This window comes from Phoenix dactylifera, chromosome 14 (genome assembly GCF_009389715.1).
Source record: "Phoenix dactylifera cultivar Barhee BC4 chromosome 14, palm_55x_up_171113_PBpolish2nd_filt_p, whole genome shotgun sequence".
NCBI lineage: Eukaryota > Viridiplantae > Streptophyta > Magnoliopsida > Arecales > Arecaceae > Phoenix > Phoenix dactylifera.
The window spans coordinates 2,475,743-2,498,738 of record NC_052405.1 but is presented as its reverse complement, the minus strand read 5'-3'; the positions used below and the strand labels follow the sequence as shown (position 1 = coordinate 2,498,738).

Sequence of the window (22,996 nt, the reverse complement as noted above, 5' to 3'; positions counted from 1 at the left end):
TTGCCGTGGAGGACTGTAGATTCATAGATAACAGGCGCCACGCGCATTAATTGTTGAGTAAGCCGGAGATACGCATTAATTGTTGAGTAAGCCGGAGATACGCATTAATTGTTGAGTAAGCCAAAAATACGCAATAATTGTGGAGTAAGCCAGAGTTCTGCGGAGGCCATGCGCATTAAATTTTAGGGGCCGTGGCAGGGCATGATCTCTGATCGGATTACAGAAGGATGTGGCCGCGGTAGGTGAGTGGCGAGGTTGGACTTCCGAAGTCGGGAGCTCTGAAGTTGGGCGCTTGGCAAGGTGTCCGAGGTCGGGCGCTTTCGAAGTCACGTGCTGTCGATGTGCTCACATGCTTTAGGACGACTTAGATTTCCCAACACTACTACCAATCCACCACCCATCAAAGAATTAAACTAGGTTCCAATTTTTTTTTTCTTTTTTATGTTCTTCCATGCGACCATGCATATCAAACCAAGAACAAAAGGAACAGCGCAAGCAAGAAAGACAGCGTGCAGGTGATTTGAGTTGCTACTCCCTGCCCTGCCGCCGCCTCTGTGAGAGAATACATGGTCTTATATTTTCGATTCCTTCTTGGCAACTACTGCACTTGAAAACTCTTGAAAAGATTAATGATTGCCTAGTTATTTCTTAAATCCAGCCAAAGATAAACAGGATGGCTTTACCAAAATCGCAATACTTTCGAACATATTTTGGTGAAGGGGGAAAAGAAAGCAAAGGCCTCCATGGCAACAAAGCCAACTCAAAACCACCTTATCTCAATAGAAGTATATCAGATCTGCAACTCAGCAATCATGGCCTTACCATTCTCATGCATGACTCATCTTCCTATTACCTGCCATGGCCAACTCTTGTTGTGGCTCATGATGCCGGTGGTTTTAACATAATTTCAGACTAAACCCTCCCAATTTTTGCTGCCATTGATGGATTTGCTCCTTTTGGATACCCTAGAAGGTGGTCTACCCTTCCCAAGGAAAAGATGGCAATGTTAAGTGGCAACTTTGATTGATGTGGGATTTAGTCTCTGATTGACGGTCCATTACTAATCAAGAAAACTAGTGGCTAACTTTATATAACCTGGTTGAACAAGCCTGTGGCTGAGTAGCTGAATAGCTGGATCTTTAGAAGCCTTGTGTAAAGGCCCACAAAACATTGGGCTTGGGCCCGCCTCTGAGCAACGGCGCCGGCCCAACCCATGAAAAAGGGGGAGGGAGACTACCGATCGAAGCCTTCTCCCTCCCCTGTTCCAACTCCTCTTCCTCCCCCGAATCCACCGGAAGGAGGAAAAATAGGTGATCAATCCATCTATAAAAGGACCCCGTCCCCTCTCCCTTGGCTTCAATCGCGAGAGCCCTTCCATTGGAGGATTTACCGCCAAGCATTCTGTGGGAGGAGATTGGAGTCTTCCCGTCGATTCGGCCAGAGAAGCATGCCGAAGGCACGGTGAGCACCCTCTTCTTCTTCTTCTCTCTTGTCTTTGGGCCACGTTCCCTTGGAATCCGTCTGGCAAGCCGCCGGATTAAGTGATGACCAAGCCTCCCCTGTTCAGTCTTTTGCTCTCCCTCCCCTGTTCTGTCTTTTGCTCTCCCTCCCGTTCGGCTGGCCGTCGCCGGGCGTGGCATGCGGCCGACACCACCTTAGGCCGTCGCCGCTGAGGTCGTCGGCCATGGGCGGCTACGGCCGCAGAGCATCTTCCTCCGGGAAGAAGGAAGGAAGAGAGAGAAAGAGAGAAGAAGAGCCTCTTGGCTCTCCTATTTTTCTTCTCTCGTCTCTCTCCTTTTTCTTGTTGGGACTGTAGAGAGAGAGAGATTGTTCTCCATCTCAAGTTTTGAATTTGTGCCGAGTGAACTGATTGATAAGTACAAATTTTTTTTGTTTGTTGAAAAAAAAAAGGAGTTGGGTTACCTTTTTTTTCCATTTGATTCATGAAATGCTTGCATGTACTACTAACTAACTAGCTTGACAAAGTGAGCCTTCACAGGTTGCAATCCTTGAATAACTCAGGATAGATTTAGCAGCAGGAGACTTTCTTTTGACATGAGTTGAATCTGGCGGTCATCAGACCATTACATAGTCCGATACAGCGCCGGTCCTTAATCTCGTATTAACATCCTTAATATCCTATTCTTCAATAAATTAGTTGGGAAGAACCTTTCTTCCTCCCTGTTTCTTTCAAAAAGAAAAAGCCATAAGGTCTGAATCTGATGAGCGTAGGTACAAATATCCTTCTGACATCCCTGTGGCACACGACTTGCCCCTGCCAGAATGTTGGCAACACACGGGAGCACCATGCCATGCTTACGTTCAGGCATGCAGTGATTCTTTAAGCAGAAGCAAACAGATAAACGTACAAAGGAAGAGAGTAAAAAAATCTTTATGTGATTCATAACTTCCCTCGACCAGCGGACCCTGCGACCTTTAGTTTTGTATTAAAGTTGACAGTTGGAAAATATTAACTTTGAAAGTACATGGTCTACATTACAATCTCGCGTGAAGCACGCCTGGAAGTTTATGAGCTGCTCTGTTCTCGTATTCCCGAGAAAACCTTTTTCCTGCTTCAGTATGCACCATTTTCTTATCAATGAAAGCGGCTGCCGTCAAAATCCAATCTACGTGGTGGAAGAGCGCCATTCGATAACACAGTAGATAAAAGAGGCGCTGATCTAAAAGATCCGCGCACAGGGGGAAAAAAAAACTAAAATGGGTGGATAGCCCTTCAACTAGAACTGGTCAAAATTCAGATCGGGTCAGACTCGGACCACGCTCTACAGCAGAAATTAGGCCTGATAGTTATGCCCAGGCCCAGCCCGGTCTGACTGTCGGACTTAAATTTTTGTTCAGATCCGATCCGAAAGGTTCGACCTAACAGGTCCGATTTTTTCTTTGTTTGGAATTTTAAAATGGACCAGAATGGCCCAACAGTTTAATAGGCTCTCTAAAACTGGATGTATTTTTCTACCTTTATATGTATATTGTGTTTTATATATAAAATAGGGGTCGGGCCGGACCATTTTTAAAAGTTTTCAAGCTCTGTCCGATTTTTTGGTCAGGCCGCTTTTTCTGTCCAGGCCCGACCCATAGGCCTTTTTTTAATGCCCAAGTCCAAAAAATTTCGAAGCAGGCTGGGCGGGTCAGAAGGCCCATGATCAGCTCTACCTCCAACACTTAAGTTATATATAACTCTAAAAACAAAATATATGGAAAGACGAAGAAGATGAGGACAAAGAGCATATATTTTGTATGAGATCTTTGAGCCATTATTTATAGATGACGAGTTTTTGTTTCATTGGGGTTGGATCAGAGTTGGGCAGAGAGCTGGCTTTTGATTTTTTTTTATTTAAATTTAGGCAGGAATCTAGTCTAACTGAAATAAAATTTTTTTTATGCCATCAAAGTTGACAAAGGAGTTGGGTTTCGACTTTTCTCAATCTGCGCAGGATCCGAGTCTTGAGGAGAGCTGACTTTCAACTATTCACAGAAATTCGAGTTCAACTAAAATAAATTTTTTTTGTTGCCACGTATCAGCCTATGATTGGAGGTCGGATTTGGACCGCGTCAAAATTGGATTAGACTTCGGCCTTAATCTTCTCTCTCATAAAAATAAAACATCATCCTATTAGTTATTTCAATGTATCTTTTCTTGAACATGGAACCCCCCCCCCAATGACTAGAAGATATTAGAAAACATTTTCCACTTTGGACTTCTAAATTTCAAATTTAAATTTTGATAGTTGCATCAGGCGCGAGACATTTTTATATGTTTCTGTAATCATTCCACTAGCGCACAAGGAGAATGGACAGATTGGCAGCACAAGAAGGACATCGAAGCTTCACAAGTAACTCAAGTAAACATCTTGTTTTAAGGCAAAAATAGATGATTTGTCTCATAAGCTTAAGCTATTATGAAAAGTAATCTGCTCTTGGATGGAGGTTCATTGACTTTTTATATTCGCACCATGTGATGAACAAGAATGATTTCAAAGAGGAATAATTACCTTCTTTGATGCTTCATGGAATATATGGGATTTTGAAACGCATTTTTGACAAAGTTAGCTCTGAACTAGCTTGCAGGTGCCAGAGGATTGCCGCCGCATGAAAACATCGCATGATCCAACTTTCTCGACAAATGCATCGATGGCACAATTTGGATCATGCGAAACATTGACGTGGATGCAGCTCTGGGGAAGATAACTCTACAGTAAAAGTACACGTGAAGCATGAAAGAGCTGTAGTTATCTTTCAATGCATCTCTGCGTACGCTGTTAAAATGCTTAAAATATTTGAATGCACCTTTACGTACCTTCCTCGACGAAATAAATCTAGGCATATCTCATGTCTTCAACGTTTCAATCTCTACCATCAGTGCAGTTTCAAATTACGCTTTCCCCACTTAGAGCTTTTATAATTTTGAAGTCGTAAAATTTTCTCGACCTGACAAGCACTGGAATTCTGTAAACCAGAGCTCAGAAAATAGAAACTGCGAACATGAGGTGCATCAAACCAGGAGGGCACCTGCTGTGACTCCATAATGGCAATCATGCAAGCAAAATTATCATGTAGCTCAAAAAATCAAAGGTAAAGAGGAGGAGGAGGGAGGGGGCATCAGCTAGGCCACCATTTTATTTGCATATTTATTTTATTTTTATTTCTGGGCTTGTTTGCATTTTAGGGCTTATTTGTGTTATTTGTGGGCTTATTAGGAGTTATTTCTGTGTAAAGGGGTTTTATGTTAATTGTGTTTATTTGGGTCCTATGTATAGGGGACTATTTTTATGATTAGGATTTTTAATGAAGGATTAACAATTTTTTCCCACGTTTCCCCTGCTCTCTTCTTCCTCTCTGTCTAGTTTCCTCTCTCATTCTCCTCCTCTTCTTTATCCATCGTCCTCTGACGCCCTATTTTACAGCAGCCACAACATCCCGAGTTGAATCATCACCGTGGCAGCCATCTCCCCGTGAATAGTGCTACATCACCAAGTCGACTGTAATGCAGCGCTAGCGCATGGCATGTTGATTCTTGAGCTAACGATAGTTGGACTAGGGTCTTGCAATGAAGAAAAATTATATCATGTTAGCAATATATCATCTAAATAAGTAAATAAAACTATAATAACAATTAATCGAATAATCTTAAAAGAAATAATATATATATTATTCGGAATCAAAAGAAATCTATGTTAGCACAAAAGAAATCTATTCCATAGAACATGTAATAAATTTAAATCATAAATTATAAATGCTTCAGATCTATTAATATTAAATTTGAAATAAGGTAAATGGAGATAGCCTGAATGAAGGTAGGTAGAAATACGTTGATGTTGTCCCAAAGAAGCACTTGCCCCACGTACAGGTCTCTTGGCAATCCTCTTTAGAGATACGACGACCCAAAGCTTTTTCTTTGGTACATCTCGGAAAAACCAACACGAACCTGATCGAACTTGCAGATTCAGCAAATAGAACTTCGCTGAATGAAGGGGCAAAAAAAATAAAATCAGAAAATGGCCAAGAGGAGGAAGAGCAATATTCTTTTTCAGAATTTTTCCAAAATTTTTTATCTCTTTTTTTTTTGGTCCCCAAATAGGAGGAAAAAGGAAGTTTTTATAACCCTCTTGGGCCAACGGGCGCCAACGCGCGCCCGCTCGCACATGGGCCAGGCGCGGCCCAAGATGCGCAAGCGCACGTAGTTTGAATTCTGTGGGCCGAGTTTTGGCCCAGGAAAAATTAATTTTTTCCTAACATATCATACACTAGGTGTGCCATGTGGTGGTGCGCCATGCCAATCCCAATCGATCGTTTCTGTGGCAATATGTCAAAACGAGCGCTTGATAAATAGGATTCACAGAAATAAGCGGCCGCTATATGGTGCAAGTGGTGTAGAATATAATCTCTTATTTCAGGTCTCTAGGCTCAAGCACCAATGAAAAGGATTTAAAGAAGAAAAGATTGTGTCATCGTCGAGTTGTCACCGACGTGGGGCCGATATGTTCTCATTACTAGACAAATTGATCGAAGAGGATGTTTTGTTCTCTCCGAAAATAAGGTGTCAATTTTATTGTAAGATAATAGAGTAGTTATTACCAGTGGAAGCCTTATGGACCCAACAACAGGTCAGGCAGGAAAGCGTGTGACAGAGGTTGGACTAAAATCAAATGCCGTATTGGAGTCCTGCGAGACCTTTTTTTTTTTTTTAGTTGATAGAGCCGGTAAGGTAAATTAGTCTTTCCTTTTCAGATGGAGAAGAGAAAAAGGCCCACCAAACTCCAGTAAAAAAAAGAAAGGGTAAATTACAAAGTCCATCCTGACAGATCAAAGTATAAGAAAAGAATTAATTACACCTTATGAAAAAATCTACACTTAGTTTATTTTTATCTAATACTTTAATCTATAACTGGAGGGAACATTAGTCTAATTGTTAATTTTAAATAGAACTCAAATGTCACATGGAAAAAAATTTAAAAATAACTAAAATAATTTTGTATGATATAACAACCATTTAATGACATAAGAAAACATGTATGTCCTTCTCCTTGTTAAAAAGCAATTGGTTTTTCACATGAGAAAAATATTTTTTTAATTTCATAAATTTAATTGGGTGTAAGGATAAATTTTATAAACTATTGAATATAAACATAATAAATATAAATATTAGAACATTTTTTATAATTTATTTTAAAAAAATAAAGAACACAGATCATTCACAAAGGAGGGGAACCAAAAATCAAATCAGAATTGCGTAAGAATGAAAAAAAAAGTCAAGATAGATAAAGTGACAGATTGATTATAAAAAACTGTCTTTCTCTCTCTTACATGAAACAGGTTTTAATGTGCCAATATACCATTATATCTCATCAAATACAGTCCAATAGAAAAATTAAAAGCTTAAAGGAATCATTCACTAACTCCACTGGTTTTAATTGGATGAAATCAAATAAAATGATGATAGAGAGATATTTAAATACTTTTGTGAAGGCGTTGTTTGAATGCTGGAAAAGGTTCTCCGCTGAATGAAACTACGTGGCCAAAAGTTAACCACGTGAACTGATGGGGGAGAAAATCTAGTTGCGATGAGGGAGCCCTCCAACCACAAAATCCCAATAATACAGGGAATTTTGGTTCTATCAGGAATAAGATCCCTCCCTTATATCAAACAAGGAACCAAATCCCAAAATAATAAAAATATATATTTAATTTCCTTTTATTGATGATTTTTGTCATCCCTCATTTTTAGGGATTGCCAACCCTGCGATTTTCTCAATCAAATAGATTTTTTTCTTAGCAACCTTAATCTCACTATGAACACCAGACACTCCAAGAATAACTAATAAATGCATCCAAATAGCCCCAAAAGCTGTGAGACATTATACACAGAACATGGACAAATTGCGGATAAGTATGACATCAAGAGCAACTTTACGTGAAGCAACTCATCATTTTCTAAAAAAATATATTGCGCAACTCATCTTTCTTCTGCCTACTTGCTACATCTTGAAATTGACCTATGCTAACAAGGCGAGCCGGCCAATAAAAGCTGATTTGGAGAGTAGACTAACTAGGAATTCCACCACCAACTCCATGTCTGGGTCTGATCGGTTGCTAGCGGCAACACTACCATCCTTAGCTTATATTGGTTTTATGTAGTGTTTAGAGTGGGAGAGATATGGACTCCTCAAGTTGATACTGCAATTTCTTATTTTATTTATTTAAATATTATGGAAAAAATGTTATAATAAAGAGGAAAACTACTCCACGAGATGGTTGTAGGCCAAGTATATTAAAAAAATCAGAAAATTCTAAAAAGAAAATGATGTCCTACAATCCAGTTATCACAAACTCATCCCCATCAGTAGGGAAATGCATAACCTTCAAAGTAAAAATGGGATAAAGTTGGCCAAATCGATGAGGAGATGCATAATGTTGATGCCCAAATTCTACTTGACTATGTTCTGATGATTTGGAGGCATGGATGGCGTAAATCAACCTACTTGGTCCATAGTGGTGGAAGATGGAACACCAATTGTTGTAGAGTGTCACGGGTTTTGCACACAAAGAGAAGAGGAAGGCTTACCGAGGTGGCTACGGTCGGACCTCCTATGATGCTTAAGACAGTCAATGCTTTGGAACAACAACATGAAATAGCAAGAGAACAGAAAGCATCATAGTAGAGTGATCTTCCTATATCGTTAGGCTTTGAAAGTTTGGCTTGGAGTACTTGGCATTGGAGTGCAGCCTAGGAGCTCAGCTTTAGAGCACGGCCTGGATTCCTTGGCATTGGAGCCTAGTTTGGGAGCTCGATTTGGCTCTAGTCGGAGGGAGTGCACACTGGAAGCTCGGCATGGAAGCTCAGCAATATATATATATATATATTTCTCTTATCTAAATCAATGAGGGGATCCATAATATCCAATGGAAAAGTATAGAATTAGCAACCATCCCCTCTTATTTATTGAAAAGAAACTGGGAGCAATAGATAATATTTAGTGAAAAGATTTCAAATTCTAATTTTACCAACTCAGAATACTTTACTATTATAACTCGAGACCCCATCCCTTCTCTCTATATATACCCTCTACAGACCTTTCTTTCTCTCTATTATCTTCCCTTCCCACCATTCACCTCAATCTATCCCCTCTTATTTACTGAAAAGAAACTGGGAGCAATGAAAAGATTTCAAATTCTAATTTTACCAACTCAGATTACTTTTTTTCATAACTCGAGTTCTCTCTATATATACCCCTTGCAACTTTTCTTTCTCTCTATTATCTTCTCTTCCCACCATTCACCTCCATTATATATATATATATATTCCTCTTGTCCATATCAATGAGGGGATCCATAATATCCAAACCAAAAGTGGATAATAGCAACCATCCGCTCTTATTTAGTGAAAAGAAATTGAGAGCAATAGATAACATTTAGTGAAAAAATTTACTCAAATAATGAACTAAATAAGAGGGGATCCATAATATCCAAACCAAAAGTGGATAATAGTAATTATCTCCTCTTGTTTAGGGAAAAGACACCGGGAGCAATAGGCAATATTTAGAAAAAAAAAAATTCAAATTCTAATTTTACCGACTCAGATTAATATTTCTCTTTTATAACTCGAGACCCGTCCCTTCTCCTATATATACCCGTGCAGACCTTTCCTTCTCTTCATTATCATGCCTTCCCACCATTCACCTCCATTATATATTTTCCCCTCGGCGCCCCCCAACCCCTCCTCTGTCCTTCTCTGTATATGTTCCCTAGCTAGAGATCATCTTTGTTTTCCATCTCTCCTTTCAACTACTAACCCTTCATTAGATCCTTCTCTTCTTGTACCTGTCCGTGGGCTTTGCAACTCTTAAATGGGAACTCCCAACAAGGGGAGTTTGGACGGCGTGGATACTAGTGGTGGTTCTCTTCACTGCGAGGAATGGAACGGTGGATGCTTCTCATGTGGTGTATTCTCACCTCCAGTCCCTGCATGTCCCCGTTGTCAATTCTTTGTTGAAGACAGGCTATCACTTCCAGCCTCCCAGAAACTGGATGAACGGTGAATCTTCGCTCCCTCTTTTAAAAATACTGCCTCTTCTTCTCCTTTTGTTTTCCTCTTTCTTCACCATTTATCTCTCAATATGATCCCAGATTAAAACTATTATTATTATTTTTTTTGTTGTTAATTTAATGCGTTTGATGCAGTCCAAACTTTCCTTCTCGTCTCTTATATATCCCTAGCTGTTCTTTTTGGGTTCCCTTGTATCCTGTTCTTTGTTTTATTTTCATGGCCGTCGGATTACTGTATTGAGGCGCATTTTAGGGACAAAATACCTAAATTTACTAAATGCGCCCATATCCAGTTGACACGTATTCCCGACGACTCTTATGGGCGGCGGCGGCGGCGGCGGCCTCCCTATTGTCAAACTCCTGCATCCCCACAAGAATTTCTGGCGTTTGGATGTACTCTTTGGCATTGAAAGGTCCGATACCGCTGGAATTTGACCACGAAGTCTATGTTATTTTTTTTTAAAAAAAGAAAAAAAATTAGCAGCTTCGTTTGAACTCCGATGTCGATCACTTCCCACCTAACATGCAAAGGTTATTATTTTACCACTACGGCTATGTTTTGATGGCATTCTCCTCATCAATCCTCTCGATCCTTCTGACGAAGAAGACATTTATGTATATATCCTAGAAAATATTAGTCAAACAGTAAATTCCTATTCCATTTGAGCGGTTTGGATGCTTATATTTTCGGTGTTTTCTTCTCATGCCCGCTTGCGCTTGTCGGTGAATTCAATGAACGCGACGAGCAGATCCAAATGGTACGCTACTTCTGTCCCTTATTAGTTTGACTTTTCCGGCCAATTTTAAATACGACGGACGAGCAAACCTACCAAGGTTCCTCAGAATCTCGACCAGATGCTAAAACTGCAAGCTTCCGCAGGACCCATGTACTATAATGGAATATACCACCTATTCTACCAATACAATCCCAAAGGCGCGGTGTGGGGGCAACATCGTGTGGGCGCACTCGATCTCAACGGACATGATCAACTGGATCCCGCTCGAACCGGCGATCTACCCGTCCAAAACCATTCGACATCAAACGGGACCTGGTCGGGCTCGGCGACCATTCTCCCCGGCAACAAGCCGGCCATTATGTACACGGGCATCGACGGAGCCGGACGCCAGCTCCCAAAACGTCGCATTCCCCAAGGACCTATCGGATCCGTACCTCCGGGAATGGACCAAGCCCGATTACAACCCCGTCATCTTCCCGTCCGGAGTGAACGCGAGCGCGTTTCCGCGACCCCACGACGGCCTGGCTGGGCCCGACGGGCACTGGAGAGTCACCGTCGGAAGCAAGCGTAGCAAACGGGGGATGGCGTACCTTGTACAGAAGCAGGGACTTCGTGCGCTGGACCAAGGCCAAGCACCCGCTGCACTCGTCCAAGGACACCGGCATGTGGGAGTGCCCGGACTTCTTCCCCGTCGCGCCGGCGGGCAAGCTCGGCTTGGACACGTCAGCCCGCGGGAAGGGGTTGAAGTATGTGTTCAAGGTCAGTTTGGACTTGACGAGGTTCGAGTATTACACGGGTGGGAAGGTATGACCTTGCTCGGGATAGGTATGTGCCCGACAATACGTCGCCCGATAATAGCACCGGGCTCAGGTTTGATTATGGAAATTTTTATGCCTCCAAGACGTTCTTCGATCCGGCAAAACAGCGGAGGATCTTGTGGGGGTGGTCGAACGAGTCGGATATAGCTCAGAATGAAACCACTAAAGGCTGGGCTGGGATTCAGGTGAGTGTTGATCGTTCTTAGAATTCTTGATTTTCTAATTAATTTTAATATGTTAGATGAAGTTTGTTGATGACATGAAGGTTGTTTACTCTCTCTTTTTAAATATTAATTTGGAAATATTTTATATTAAAATTGTTGTTGTTGTTGTTGTTGTTGTTGTTTTTTTTGTGTGTGTCGCTTTTTCTTGTTTTAGGCAATTCCGCAGGGTTCTTTGGCTTGACAGCAACCAGCGGCAAGTTGTGCAATTGGCCGATCGAGGAGCTCGAAAGTCTTAGAAACGAAGCAAGCTTATAATCCATGACAAGCTGGTGAAAAGTGGGCATTATTTTGAAGTAAAAGGAATACAATCTTCACAGGCTAGTATACCTTTGTTCTATAGCTTTTATCTGCTGTCCTTTATAGCTCACCAAGTAGTTTTGTTGTATTTTGCTGCAATTTCATTCGTATGCTGATTCTTCTGCAAGTTTAAAACTTCTTTTCCAACATTGTTTTTCCAAATTATCTGCGTACTCCTGCTATTTGTGAGTGCAATATATTCTGAGTCTTGGTTGGCCAGGAACTTGCTACTCTTTTCTTGTCCGCTGTTTCATCTTTACCAGAAAGTAAAGCCTGTTGTTAGAGAACTTGGTCTCTGTCATGAAAATGTTGATATCGGCACTCGGCTTACTAAGAAATTCTCTGACAATCTACCATCGGGTATCTTATTTTCCGGTCGAACTTGGAATAGTATTCGGTGGGTTGTTGACCTCTTGTGTTCTTCTACAGGCAGACGTGGAGGTAACTTTTGACATCTCAAGCCTAGAAAAAAGCTGAGAGATTTAATCATACTTGGGACTGATCCCCAAAACTCTGCGGCCTGAAGGACGCAGAAGTCAGGGGTGGAGTTGGGCCCTTCGGCCTCCTGGTTTTGGCTTCTGCAAAGATGGAGGAGAAAACTGCTGTATTTTTCAGGGTGTTCAAAGCTCAGAATAAGCATGTGGTCCTAATGTGCCATGATCCCAAAAGGTTTGCCCATCCTTCGCTTCCTCAATTCACCCACTCTTTTTTTTCCCATAGCTCATCGTAGGAATGGTAATTGGCAAGAGAGCAGAAGCCCTCATTTTGAATTTGCCCAAACACCTAACCATCATTCATAACCTTAGCACTTGAAACAGACCAAACAATTGGTCTCCGGCAAACATGCTGAGCTAATAATGAACTACCTACAATATTAGATTGTTCAAGAATCTTGTGCTTGTGAAGCGTAATCACCTAATCTTGAATCGAGAGGTGTTTGTATTGACCAATAAGCAAAGTCAAAGTCTTGCTTTGGTGGGTCAGATTTTGACTGTGGCTGGAGATAAAAAGACGTCTTTGACTCAAATAACCACGCCTCTAGTATAACACACGCGTTATTTGGTAATAAGTAATTGCTGATAAATATTCGTCATGTTACTAATAGTCCTTGTTATACCATACAGGTCTTCTTTAGGCCGCGTGTCTACGAACCAACCTTTCGCCGGGTTTGTCGATATTGATATAGCCAATACTAAGAGAATCTCTCTAAGGAAGCTTGGTATGTCAATCAATCGTTCCCCTTAATTACTTTAGAACAGTTCAGTGAAATTGTGGAATGATCTTTTTCACATTTAATTTTCTTGTTGATTGTTGATGTGCAGATTGACAATTCTGTGGTCGAGAGCTTTGGTGCTGGAGGGAAGACATGCATTACGTCCAGAGTTTATCCTACTTTAGCAGTAGGACCGGATGCTCATCTGTTTGTTTTCAACAATGGGTTGGAGGATATAAAGTTTCGGAGCTGAAAGCATGGGAGATCAGGAGGCCTCTCATGAATGGAGAGTAGGAGGGTATTTTGTGCGAATGCATAATCTGTTGTCTAGTAAATTACGGCAAAGCTTTCCTGTAATGAACCCGATTAGAGCTTGAAAATGGCACCATTCATGTTCCTAAATGGATATCAAATGAAGCACCAACTTTTTCTTGAGTGAAGCATTTGTTCAGTCCGCTATGGTGCGAGGTTTGTATACTTCAAAAGGTAAAGGAAGCGACAAATCACCTGTGAAGCCTGGTGTGATACTAATGTTTAACCGAGAAAAAAGAAACTAAAGATCGAGTGGTGCATTTTCTTTTTCTTTAATTAGAACGGCGCCTTTTTTCTTTTTTTTACAACATGATCGAGGATTTTTGTTTAGATTCCAATGACAAGAAACCTGCCTGCCTTACAAGTGGACAAATTGTCATTATACTTTACCCAGAGAGAGTGAGGCAAACGAGCCTGCTAAGGTAAAGGTTAGTTCTTTTATGGCTCCTCTGGTCCATACAAGAAAAAAAAAATATGGTCAACAAACATATTATATTTGGTTGATTGTTTAAAAAAATAAATTTTTTATATTAAAAAAACTCATGTAAAATATAAAAAAGTTTAATCTCACTTGCTGAAAATTAATTTTTTTAATATATTCTTAAGCTTTTAGATTGAACGAGGCAAGATTTTTATTCTTTAGAAAGGATATAATAAGTATATTACATCATTTTTCTAGGAAAGTAGATACTCAGAGAAACATAAGACATTCTAAAATGTGCTACATTTCTATGGTTAACGAAACATGCAAAATTATTTTTCGTAGCATCATATATCTAAGCATTAGCTTTCCAAAAAAGAAAAATTTAGTGAGAAAAAATTCTTTTCAAGAACCAAATGAATTGTTAGTTATACATGAATTGGAACCCGAGTGCACCTGAGCATAGCTATAAATCTACTACGAAACGCATGCCTACTATGCTTTTATAAAGTCTAAAGAAGCAATGAGTGCCACAAAGTACTTGGCCTGAGTTGGATATGCCTAGTGTCAACTTCCAACATATGGATCACTAGCTCTTCCTTGCTCAAATAGTGGACAGGAGGCACTATTGGGTGCTCCTTGATGCTCCTTTCCAACCTAGCAAAATCATATAGAACCACATCAATTTCTAATAACAGCTCACCATTATCATAGGGATGAGACTAAGATTTCAATGAAACATTATTGATGCTCGGTGCAGAACATGACAAACACTAACAAAAATATGTCTCCTTTTTTTTTGTTCCTCCTCTTCCAAAAAAAAAAAAGTACTGCTTTTTTTTAGCTAAAAAAAAGGAGCACTTGACGAAAGGAAAATATGTTCATACCAAACACCTTAACATACGAACAGATCAGAGATGAGAGAACCCCTTCTTCTAATTGATACAGTTTGATGTCTCTGACTTTAACAAGCGAACCAATCTTAGTTCTCAAAACCGCCATTGGATCGCCCAATGCACAGATCTCAAAAGCATTCCAAATTTATCAATCTCAAGGTGGGTCATGCGAAAGATACACCCCTTCCCATAATTTGGAAATGGCATCTTGTACCAATCTTATGAAACCCATAACAAAAAACCTAGGAGAGACAATTAAAAAATTCAAATGGCCTTCTCAAAATAAAGGGAAGGTAGCCCCAACACGACACTTGTTCGGCACATCACATAATTGGAGAGCCGTGCTAATTGAGGGGTTAACTTCCAAAGATCTGGTGCAAAGATATCAGAAATTTCTGGTGCCCTCCTCTCTCTTTGAAAAGGATTTTTGTGATGCCTTTTTTTTGTATTTAAATTCCTAAAATTTAGGGACCTCTAACCAACTGGGTGGCGCAATATTGGTATCCATTATTAGGAGCTTTGGCTCTTCAAATTATACAAACCGAGAAATGGGCAAAGCGTGGAGAAGCTTAATTAGTGACCTGCATGACCTCAATAAAAGAAAATGGGGTGGGGGGGTGGGGGACCATGGCAGTGTTGAGAGAATTGCATTGCGACTGGTCCTCTACAAGGAATCGCATCTCTATACTCACACCTCGGTGTTGCCTTCAATGTATCTTCTCCTTTTCTTTGACTTTATGGCTGCACTCACACCCAATGTATGTGAGGCGCCGAAGAATCAAAAAAAAAAAAAAAAAAAAAAAGAAAGAAAGAAGAAGAATCACATCTCTCTTTTTAAGTAATACAAAGCCCGAGAGTGCTCACTCAGTAATAATAGATCTTACGGCATGAAGAGCTATGAAAGGAGAGATAGTAGAAGGTGAAGCATGCTCCATCGTGAATGCACGCATGCCTTGTCTCAAGCAGCAAAATACAAAACAAAAACAAAAAAAGGAAGAAGAAGTAGAAGTAGAATAAGAAGAAAGAAAGAAAGAACCAAAGTAAACAGCTTTCGAGATGTCACAATACGAAATGGGTCACAGTGCAGCTTATCTTGGAGACAGATACCATTCCAGTAGAGTCGGTAGCTAGAAATTCCAGTTGTATCTAGCTCCACAATGTGCCTTCCATCATGGAGGTCTGAGAAAGGACACCCCAGCTCTCATTTCTTGAATAGGCTCAGCATTCTTAATTAAAGTGATGAAGATTAGAGATCCATAATGAGGCATCCCACTTTTGACTTCTATTGCCATGATTTTACTTGAAGAAGAGTGTTCTTCGTGGGACCCCAAAGTTGGATTGGGAGGCTGTGGATTCATTGTGATGACGAATTTCGCATGAGGGGTGCATTCTTTTTGAAGGAACTAGGGGAGTAGGAGAGAAGTTCTATTGGACGATCGCACATCATGACACTAGCCAAGAGATTCGTGCATGAGATCATCTTCCACTTTGCAAGTCGGCCTAATGGTATCCATATGGCTCCATAATACGGTGGTAGGTCAGTGGCAGGTCTAATGGCCTGTCAGTGCTTTGTAGAAGAAACCAGAATACTTGTAAGGGAGAATTGACCAGGTTTTAGAAGAAAACCTTCCAAATTGTGACCCTCTGCAGTTGCATTATCTAAAGACTAAGGCTGCAAATGGGTCGGGTCGGACCCGAAACCCCGACCCGGCCCGACCCGCGTTAGACCCGACCCGATCCGAATTTTAGGACTCGTGGATCCAGATCGGGTCCTAAAATTGGATCCGAATCATTTTCTGGGTCGGGTCTAGATTCACCGGATGGACCCGATCAAACCGAATGGATCTGAAGAGAGAAGAAAGAGGGGAAGAAAAGCAAAAGAGAGTTTTTTTTTTTTCTTTTTTTTTTTGTGTGGGTTGTGGCAGGTATTGGTCCGTGAGGATCCTCTCTCCGTCTATTACACTGTTGATACCTCTGGTGTCTGGTAGCAGGTTTTTTTTTCTTTTTTTTCTATTTTTTTTTTAACTTTTGCAGGGAGGAAGTCGAGGGGAACACCAAAACTGAATATGGGTCATGTGCCAGTTTTCTGCAATGGAATTGGATTTTGGAAGGTTCTGGGATTTTTTTTTTGGCCCTCGTGAGGAGGGAAGCCGGGGAGACACCAAGTTCCGTCCAATCAGTCATATGGACAAAAAAATAGTGAGGGATGGTGTGATATGAAATTTGGCTTGTAGACCAACTTAGTCAGGGGTCATCTATTCTGACTGAAGGTCAATTGCAAGTCTTTCAAGTCATGAGTCACCCAGCACCTCATAATTATGATATGACCCAATTAGATTTGCCCAAATCCTACCCAAAAGCACAAAAAATTGGATCCGATTTAGACCCGAACCCCAACCCGACTCGGATCCAACCTGACCCGACCCGATCTTCAAGCGAGTCAGGTTGGGTCCAAAATTAGGACCCGAACAAAAAAACCGGGTCGGATCGAGGTCACCCAAGACCCGACCCGACCCATTTGCACCCCTACTAAAGACTCTTCTCAGATTGTTGCATGAGAATTGATGGCATCTTTTTTTTTTTCCCTCTTTTTATTATTTTCAGTTTTGAATTGTTTCCTTATTTCAATTTTGAATTGAAGAGATCAAGAGTATACCGTTTAAGTTTCCAAGTCCCCATTGAGAGAAAGCACATCAAGGCACTGCCACCAACCTGACAGGTTCCCTGGGTAGTTTTTGCGTCCGAAGGATTATGGTACCCGCTGTTCCTAGGAGCCGCACTTCCTGGAACCATAAGGAGGTTCAAAATAAAAATTACGAATTTACTTGATCTCATATTCAGTTCACTGGGAGGGTGTCATACTGTCATTCTACTGTAAATTCGAACCGGCATTTGGAATCTGAACTCCAACATTTGTAATCAGTAAATCCTCTGGGAAGTGTTACTTGATCCTATAACTCAACATTTGTAATCAGAACCAAAAAAAAACGATTGTAATCTAAAAGTTATTTCTATAAGCCTAAAAACTGACCATTTTCATTGACAACACGATAGCTGTGCTTCGGGTAATGCCCACTAAGACTACCATATGCACGGAATGTGCAGTTAAACAGATCACCATTATACATTTTGAAGCCGAGAGAAAACAGCATTTTCCATCGTTCTCCTTAAAGCAACCTTTGTTAAAGAAGCTGCATCCAAGCCTCTCTCTCCACCGAAGGATCCAGGTATTCTCAGGCATCAATATAATATTATCCGGGTAACATTGGAACAAGTATCAAAGTCAAGATCCTCCGAGAAGACTTTACAATCCTCAAAACCCCAAGGTATGGGGCCCAATCATGGAGAAATTACTTTGCCAACCCAAACTCTGATGCCATAATTACAACATAAATAGGCTATGGTCCCGTGACCCAGTGGTATGAGTTGCAAAAAGTGCCAAACACCACTATTATTAATCACCGGTGGTGCGGTGTCCAAATACTACTATTCTAATCCCTGATGGTACGGTGTCCAAATACTACTATTATAATCTCTGGTGGCCCATAAAGGGTACGACCCAACTGGACCCACAATGAGGACGGCCCAACATGACTGATATGGGCCCATATTTAGCCCACAATAGGTACAGCCCAAATAGTGTCCAACATGACTGATCTGGGCCTAAGTTGGACCCACAACGGGTATGGCCCAACAGGGCCCAAAGTATTGCTCACGGCCCACAAACAACCTCTCTTCTTCCCGATTCAACCAAGAACAGGGGAAGAAAGGAACAAGGAGGAAGGAGGAGAGCCGGCGGGGTGGCCGGCCTGGGTGGCCGAAGGCCATCGCCTAGTCGACGGACAGCCGGCCACAGCGGTGGGCGGCGGCCGCTGCGGTGGCCGGCGTCGAGAAAGAACCGAGAATGGTCTCGGTTTTGGGGGCAAAACAGAGAAAGAAATCGCATGATTTGGCTTGAAATCGAAGAGCAGAGGGAGCTTACCGGCGGTGGAAGCGGCGGGTCTCATCCGACGGGCGGCTAGGTCCGGTGGCTAGCGGCGGCGACGGCGGTGGGGCTTTTCGACGGCCAAAATCAATCTCGGAACAGGGGGAGGCTCGCGAAGAAGGATTCGGACAGTGCTCGGCCGGGGGAGCTCGCCGGTCGCCAGAAAAAGGAGGAGGAAGGAGAGGAGAGGAAGAGGAGGCGCTTGGTGGTGGTTCGATTGCTAAGAGGTGGGAGATTTAAGAGGGTTTTTCCGAAGGGGATTAACTCGAGGATGAGGGGGATAAGCTCGGAAGGTAGTTGCTCCACCGCGATTCTCGCGGCGGATTAGCTTGATCGAAGAGGAGGCTAGGCCTCCGACAGCGTCCGTGGAGGAGGACTCCTCCTCCTCCCCGTGTCGGGCCCTTCGAGATTTTGGACGGAGTAGAAGAGGTTGTTTATAGTTTAGCTTTGCTGCTAGAGCTATCTAGTGTGCACAATACCTTTCATATTTTTTTATTGAGAAAGTACAATCTAAATCTGAATATTCATGGTGTAAAGCATGCTGTCATTATCTGATTTCGAATTCATGCATATAAGCATAAACATTTCCAACTTTTGAGTTCATGATGTACTTTGGCCAGATCTTGGGATCAAAGCATGGTTGGATCATCATAAGCACCCGGTGTTTGGGTTCCCAACATTGGTTCGCTTCAGTTGGGGGACATGCAACCCCTACTTCAAGGATACAGTTGAAGTCATCTGGTGAGTTTTTTGGAACCTGGCTAGCTATTTAAGGTCAAATTACTCTAGCTTATCTAAGAAGCTGAAGCGTGTGAAATAAGTAATTGCTTTTGTCCTTTTCCCTTATTTGATTTACTTGATATGCTTGTGTGCCTAGGGAGTCTGATAAGCTGGAGGAGGATGGCTCCAATGATAATGGTGGTAAGCGGCAGTTGAAGTTGTCTAATGTTGGTTTCACTGGATATAAAAAGAAAAGTGAGGATATTGAATCTAGTGGTAAGGGTCGCTGTAAGTTCTTCCAGGCTCTTGAACTTGAGTTGGTTGCTAATTTCTAGCAATGCTGTCGACCCTGCCTTGTGGCTCATTAACATCAGGGCTTTAACTTGGCTTAGGCTTCCGAATGTAATTGTAATCCAAGATTACATGTCATGTGTGGCAGATATTATACGAACAAGTTTTCAATTCTTGTTTGGGGTTGGAATTTTCTTGCACAGAAGCACAGCTTGCTGAATGCATTTTAACTTTAATTACTTCTATGATTACACACATCTGCAAAATGAAGAAATCCAAGTAAATTCTCAGCTAGGAATTCTTGTTTGGAATCTTCTAATGGAAGTTTACTGTTACTGTTAAAATCACATAATTATAATGTTTTTGCAACAACAGTACCACATGGAACCTTAGCTAGCCTTCAATGTGCCAAACAAAGTTTTTCCCCCATTTTTTTTCATTGTAAATTAACTCCGATGGCTGGACCATGTACCCTACCTTCTCTAACTGTTACACCATACTTTTAAGTGATCTATAAGACTCATTATTCTGTTTATCTGCACTATCTTCTGCAGCAAAAATATAAATCCATCGATCTCCACTGAACCACTGTTAGAGTTTTTCAGTCCCCCTCATTGTGTGAGAAAGAATTTTGGAAGTTAACAGGTCTGTTGTAAATTGGGTGGAAAAGAATTGTTCAAGGTTGCAATAGTTTTCAGCGAGAGAAGTCTTATCTTGCTTTTGTGGGGAAACGGGAATTGGTGGAGTTGCAAGTTAATTGATAAAGAATAAAGAATAGCTTACGATTGCTACCGTAAACAGAACAGTCCAAACCAGAGGTTGTCATTAGCTTATGTGGCACCGTATCCAGAACATCCTCCCCCTTCTTAGTAGAGACAATTAGAAATAGAAGGAGACAACGATATGTTAATCAACTTATTGCCAGATTAAATTTCTTGACTCTTCCCACACCTCTCATTAAAAAAATTAGTGGTCCTCAGAAGTAGTTCATACGGCATTTCTTGGATTGACTAGTTGTTGTCATGATCGTTTCTACATTTTCAGAAAAGGAGTTTCAAATCTGTTATCTTAAATCTATACTGAGATAAAACTTCTCATGGCGAGACTGTTCTATTAATTTATCAGAGTTTTGTTTTCTTCAAATCTTGTTATTTCATCGTTTTCTGGCAATTCCATGATCTTGTAGCTGTGGGGTCTGATGACAAATTCTGTGGGGGTCTAATGAGACACAGCATGTGGACATGCTTATTATTAGTACAATATTTGTGTTGTACGGTTAGTGCTCAAATGAAAATATTCTGGATGAGACATTAAAAATTTCGGGTCCCAAACGGCAAGCCTCTTCTGTTATTTTATATAACGATTGCATGGCGTGGCATAACCTTTTTCCTGCCTATTGGAAAACTTTGCTTTGCCGTACAGCTATGATTCCAGGTGCAGTCCTTTCTATATATACTATGACCCATCTTACCTGCTGCCCATATCCTAAGAATTCCAACCATCATCCAGGATTTGTCACAGAGTTGTATCTTTAAGCTCTTCCTTCGTGGTCATCTCGATCACATTGTTCTTTGCGATGAAGATGGTGTCGGTCATGAAGTTGGTTCAAAAGGCCAAGGTGCTTGAGAGTCTCAAGCCTTTGCGCGACCAATGGTTGCTTGGGAGTTCCGAGGAACTTCCTCTGAATGCAATCTCAGTCGGGTGCCTACCGGTTTATGTCGGAGAAGAGCGCCAGAGGTTTGTCATTCCGACCGATTTTCTTTCGCACCCGCTCTTTAGGATGCTCTTGGAGAGGGCTTACAGGGAGTATGGCTTCGAGCAGAGGAGTGGGTTGATGCTGCCATGCAATGTTTCGGTCTTTCAGGAGGTGGTGAATGCTGTGAAGTGCTCGCATGGGCAGTTTGACCTTGAGAAATTGATGGAAGATCTCATTTAGTTGGTGCAAACAACTCAGTCACGGGCCTTTCCATGACTTATGATCTTTTTCTCTCATTATTAGATTCTTTTTTCCTCTTTTTGGTGAGAAAGATGTATGCTTCATGTATACAGTCTTTAGTTTTTGTGATGCATGGAAATATGCTCAGCTTCTTTTGCATAAGCAGAAGATATCTTTTATCAAAGAAAAAAATGAAAAAGAAAATAGAATCAGCATGGTGCTCATTTAGTTTTAAAAACAAAGAAAGTTCCTGTAATCCGTTTGAACAGCTAGGGCTACACAAGCCAGCTCTCTTTCAGATCTGTAAGGGAAAATCCCACTCTTCTTCTGCGAGTGAATTCCAGTCATTTGCGTCTAAGTTCATTTTGTGTGAGTGATTATTTTTTTCTAATCATCGGCATGATTCTATGTGATAGCTGAAATGGATTTCATGATTCTTCATGTGGATTTCTATCTAAAAGAGTAAAACAAATATGAGTTCCTTTTTTATTCTCTGCGTTTTTTATTTATCTCCATACAGAATGATTTCAGATTTACAATTGCGTTTGATGCCGAACACAAATTGTTTTTCCTTCCATTGCATTCTGCGAAAAAAAACTGGAAGGTTAGGTCACCATAACCATCCTTGCTAATTGGCAGTGGTGAACAAAGTAAAAGGGAGCAGATTGACTGTTCTTGAGGAGTGTAAGCAAGCTTCCTTAGCATTGGCGGAAACAGATCGGCTTTTCTTTACGTTATATATTTGTTTTTAAAATAATGAAAGAGATTGATGGGCTTGGAATCTGTTGGCAACTGAAAGCAAAAACAGAAAGAAAGAAAGAAAAAAAAAATCTGGGACTTCTAATGACATGTTGATCCAAGTCGAAGCAAAGAATAGGGAGATTGCTGGTTTCTAAATAAGTTCAGTTTTCTTTATTAAACCGAGCATTTTACGATCTGCTACATGCTGATTCGCATAGTTGTATTTACTCAAAAATAATATAATAAATATCCAGTTTTACCCAAAAAAATACGTTATGAAGCGATGGAACAGAGTACTACCAATCCACCATCCATCAAAGAATTAATCTAGGTTCCAAATTTTTTTTTCTTCTTTTTTATGTTCTTCCATGCATATCAAACCAAGAACAAAAGGAATAGCGCAAGCAAGAAAGACAGCGTGTAGGTGATTTGAGTTGCTACTCCCTGCCCTGCCTCCACGTCCTCCTACAATTGGTATTATCCTTCCACCTGCACCACTGGATGATCTTCCGCTGCTGCCATCACCAGTGCTGCGGCCGCCACCTCTGTGAGAGAATACATGGTCTTGTATTTGCTTCATTTTTTTGGTTGGAGCAAAATCATTGATAATGTTGTTGTATTTCCTCATTGTGCGATCAAAATATGTGCGAGTTTTGGGGTTCAATAAAATTAAGATAGCAAGGAAATTACTCAGAATTTTACAGTTCGATTAACATCTTTTCCAAAAGTAACTCTAGAAGATTCAGTACTAAAGGTGCAATTCTCGTTGGTGTCTAGCCCGTAGACAAAGTTCAATGAAAAACATGCCCATAGTCTCCTCTGGTATTTGGATCAAATCTAA

The 22,996-nt window shown here is 41.1% G+C and overlaps 1 protein-coding gene, 3 long non-coding RNA genes and 1 pseudogene across 4 annotated transcripts; 4 read left to right on the top strand and 1 right to left on the bottom strand.

Moving 5' to 3' along the window:
* The first annotated feature begins 639 nt into the window (after positions 1 to 639).
* On the top strand, positions 640 to 4,448 carry LOC120112996. The gene is made up of 2 exons (XR_005514670.1): positions 640 to 1,461; positions 4,083 to 4,448. It is a non-coding gene; the product is annotated as an uncharacterized LOC120112996 (long non-coding RNA).
* Positions 4,449 to 9,348: 4,900 nt separating this feature from the next.
* LOC103699266 lies at positions 9,349 to 12,437 on the top strand (annotated as a pseudogene).
* Positions 12,438 to 13,070: 633 nt separating this feature from the next.
* On the bottom strand, positions 13,071 to 18,899 carry LOC108510857. Its single transcript, XR_005514671.1, has 2 exons — positions 18,465 to 18,899; positions 13,071 to 14,243 (listed from the first exon to the last, which is right to left on the bottom strand). It is a non-coding gene; the product is annotated as an uncharacterized LOC108510857 (long non-coding RNA).
* LOC103699124 lies at positions 18,578 to 19,664 on the top strand. The gene is made up of 3 exons (XR_602826.2): positions 18,578 to 18,896; positions 19,088 to 19,208; positions 19,345 to 19,664. It is a non-coding gene; the product is annotated as an uncharacterized LOC103699124 (long non-coding RNA).
* Positions 19,665 to 21,054: 1,390 nt separating this feature from the next.
* Positions 21,055 to 21,414, top strand: LOC120113114 (auxin-responsive protein SAUR50-like). Its single transcript, XM_039133918.1, has one exon. It carries the CDS (start codon positions 21,055 to 21,057, stop codon positions 21,412 to 21,414), a length of 360 nt encoding a protein of 119 aa, XP_038989846.1.
* Positions 21,415 to 22,996: the final 1,582 nt, after the last annotated feature.

Coding starts and splice junctions, on each gene's coding strand:
- LOC120113114 (XM_039133918.1), top strand. CDS start 21,055: ATGAAGATGGTGTCGGTCATGAAGTTGGTTCAAAAGGCCAAGGTGCTT.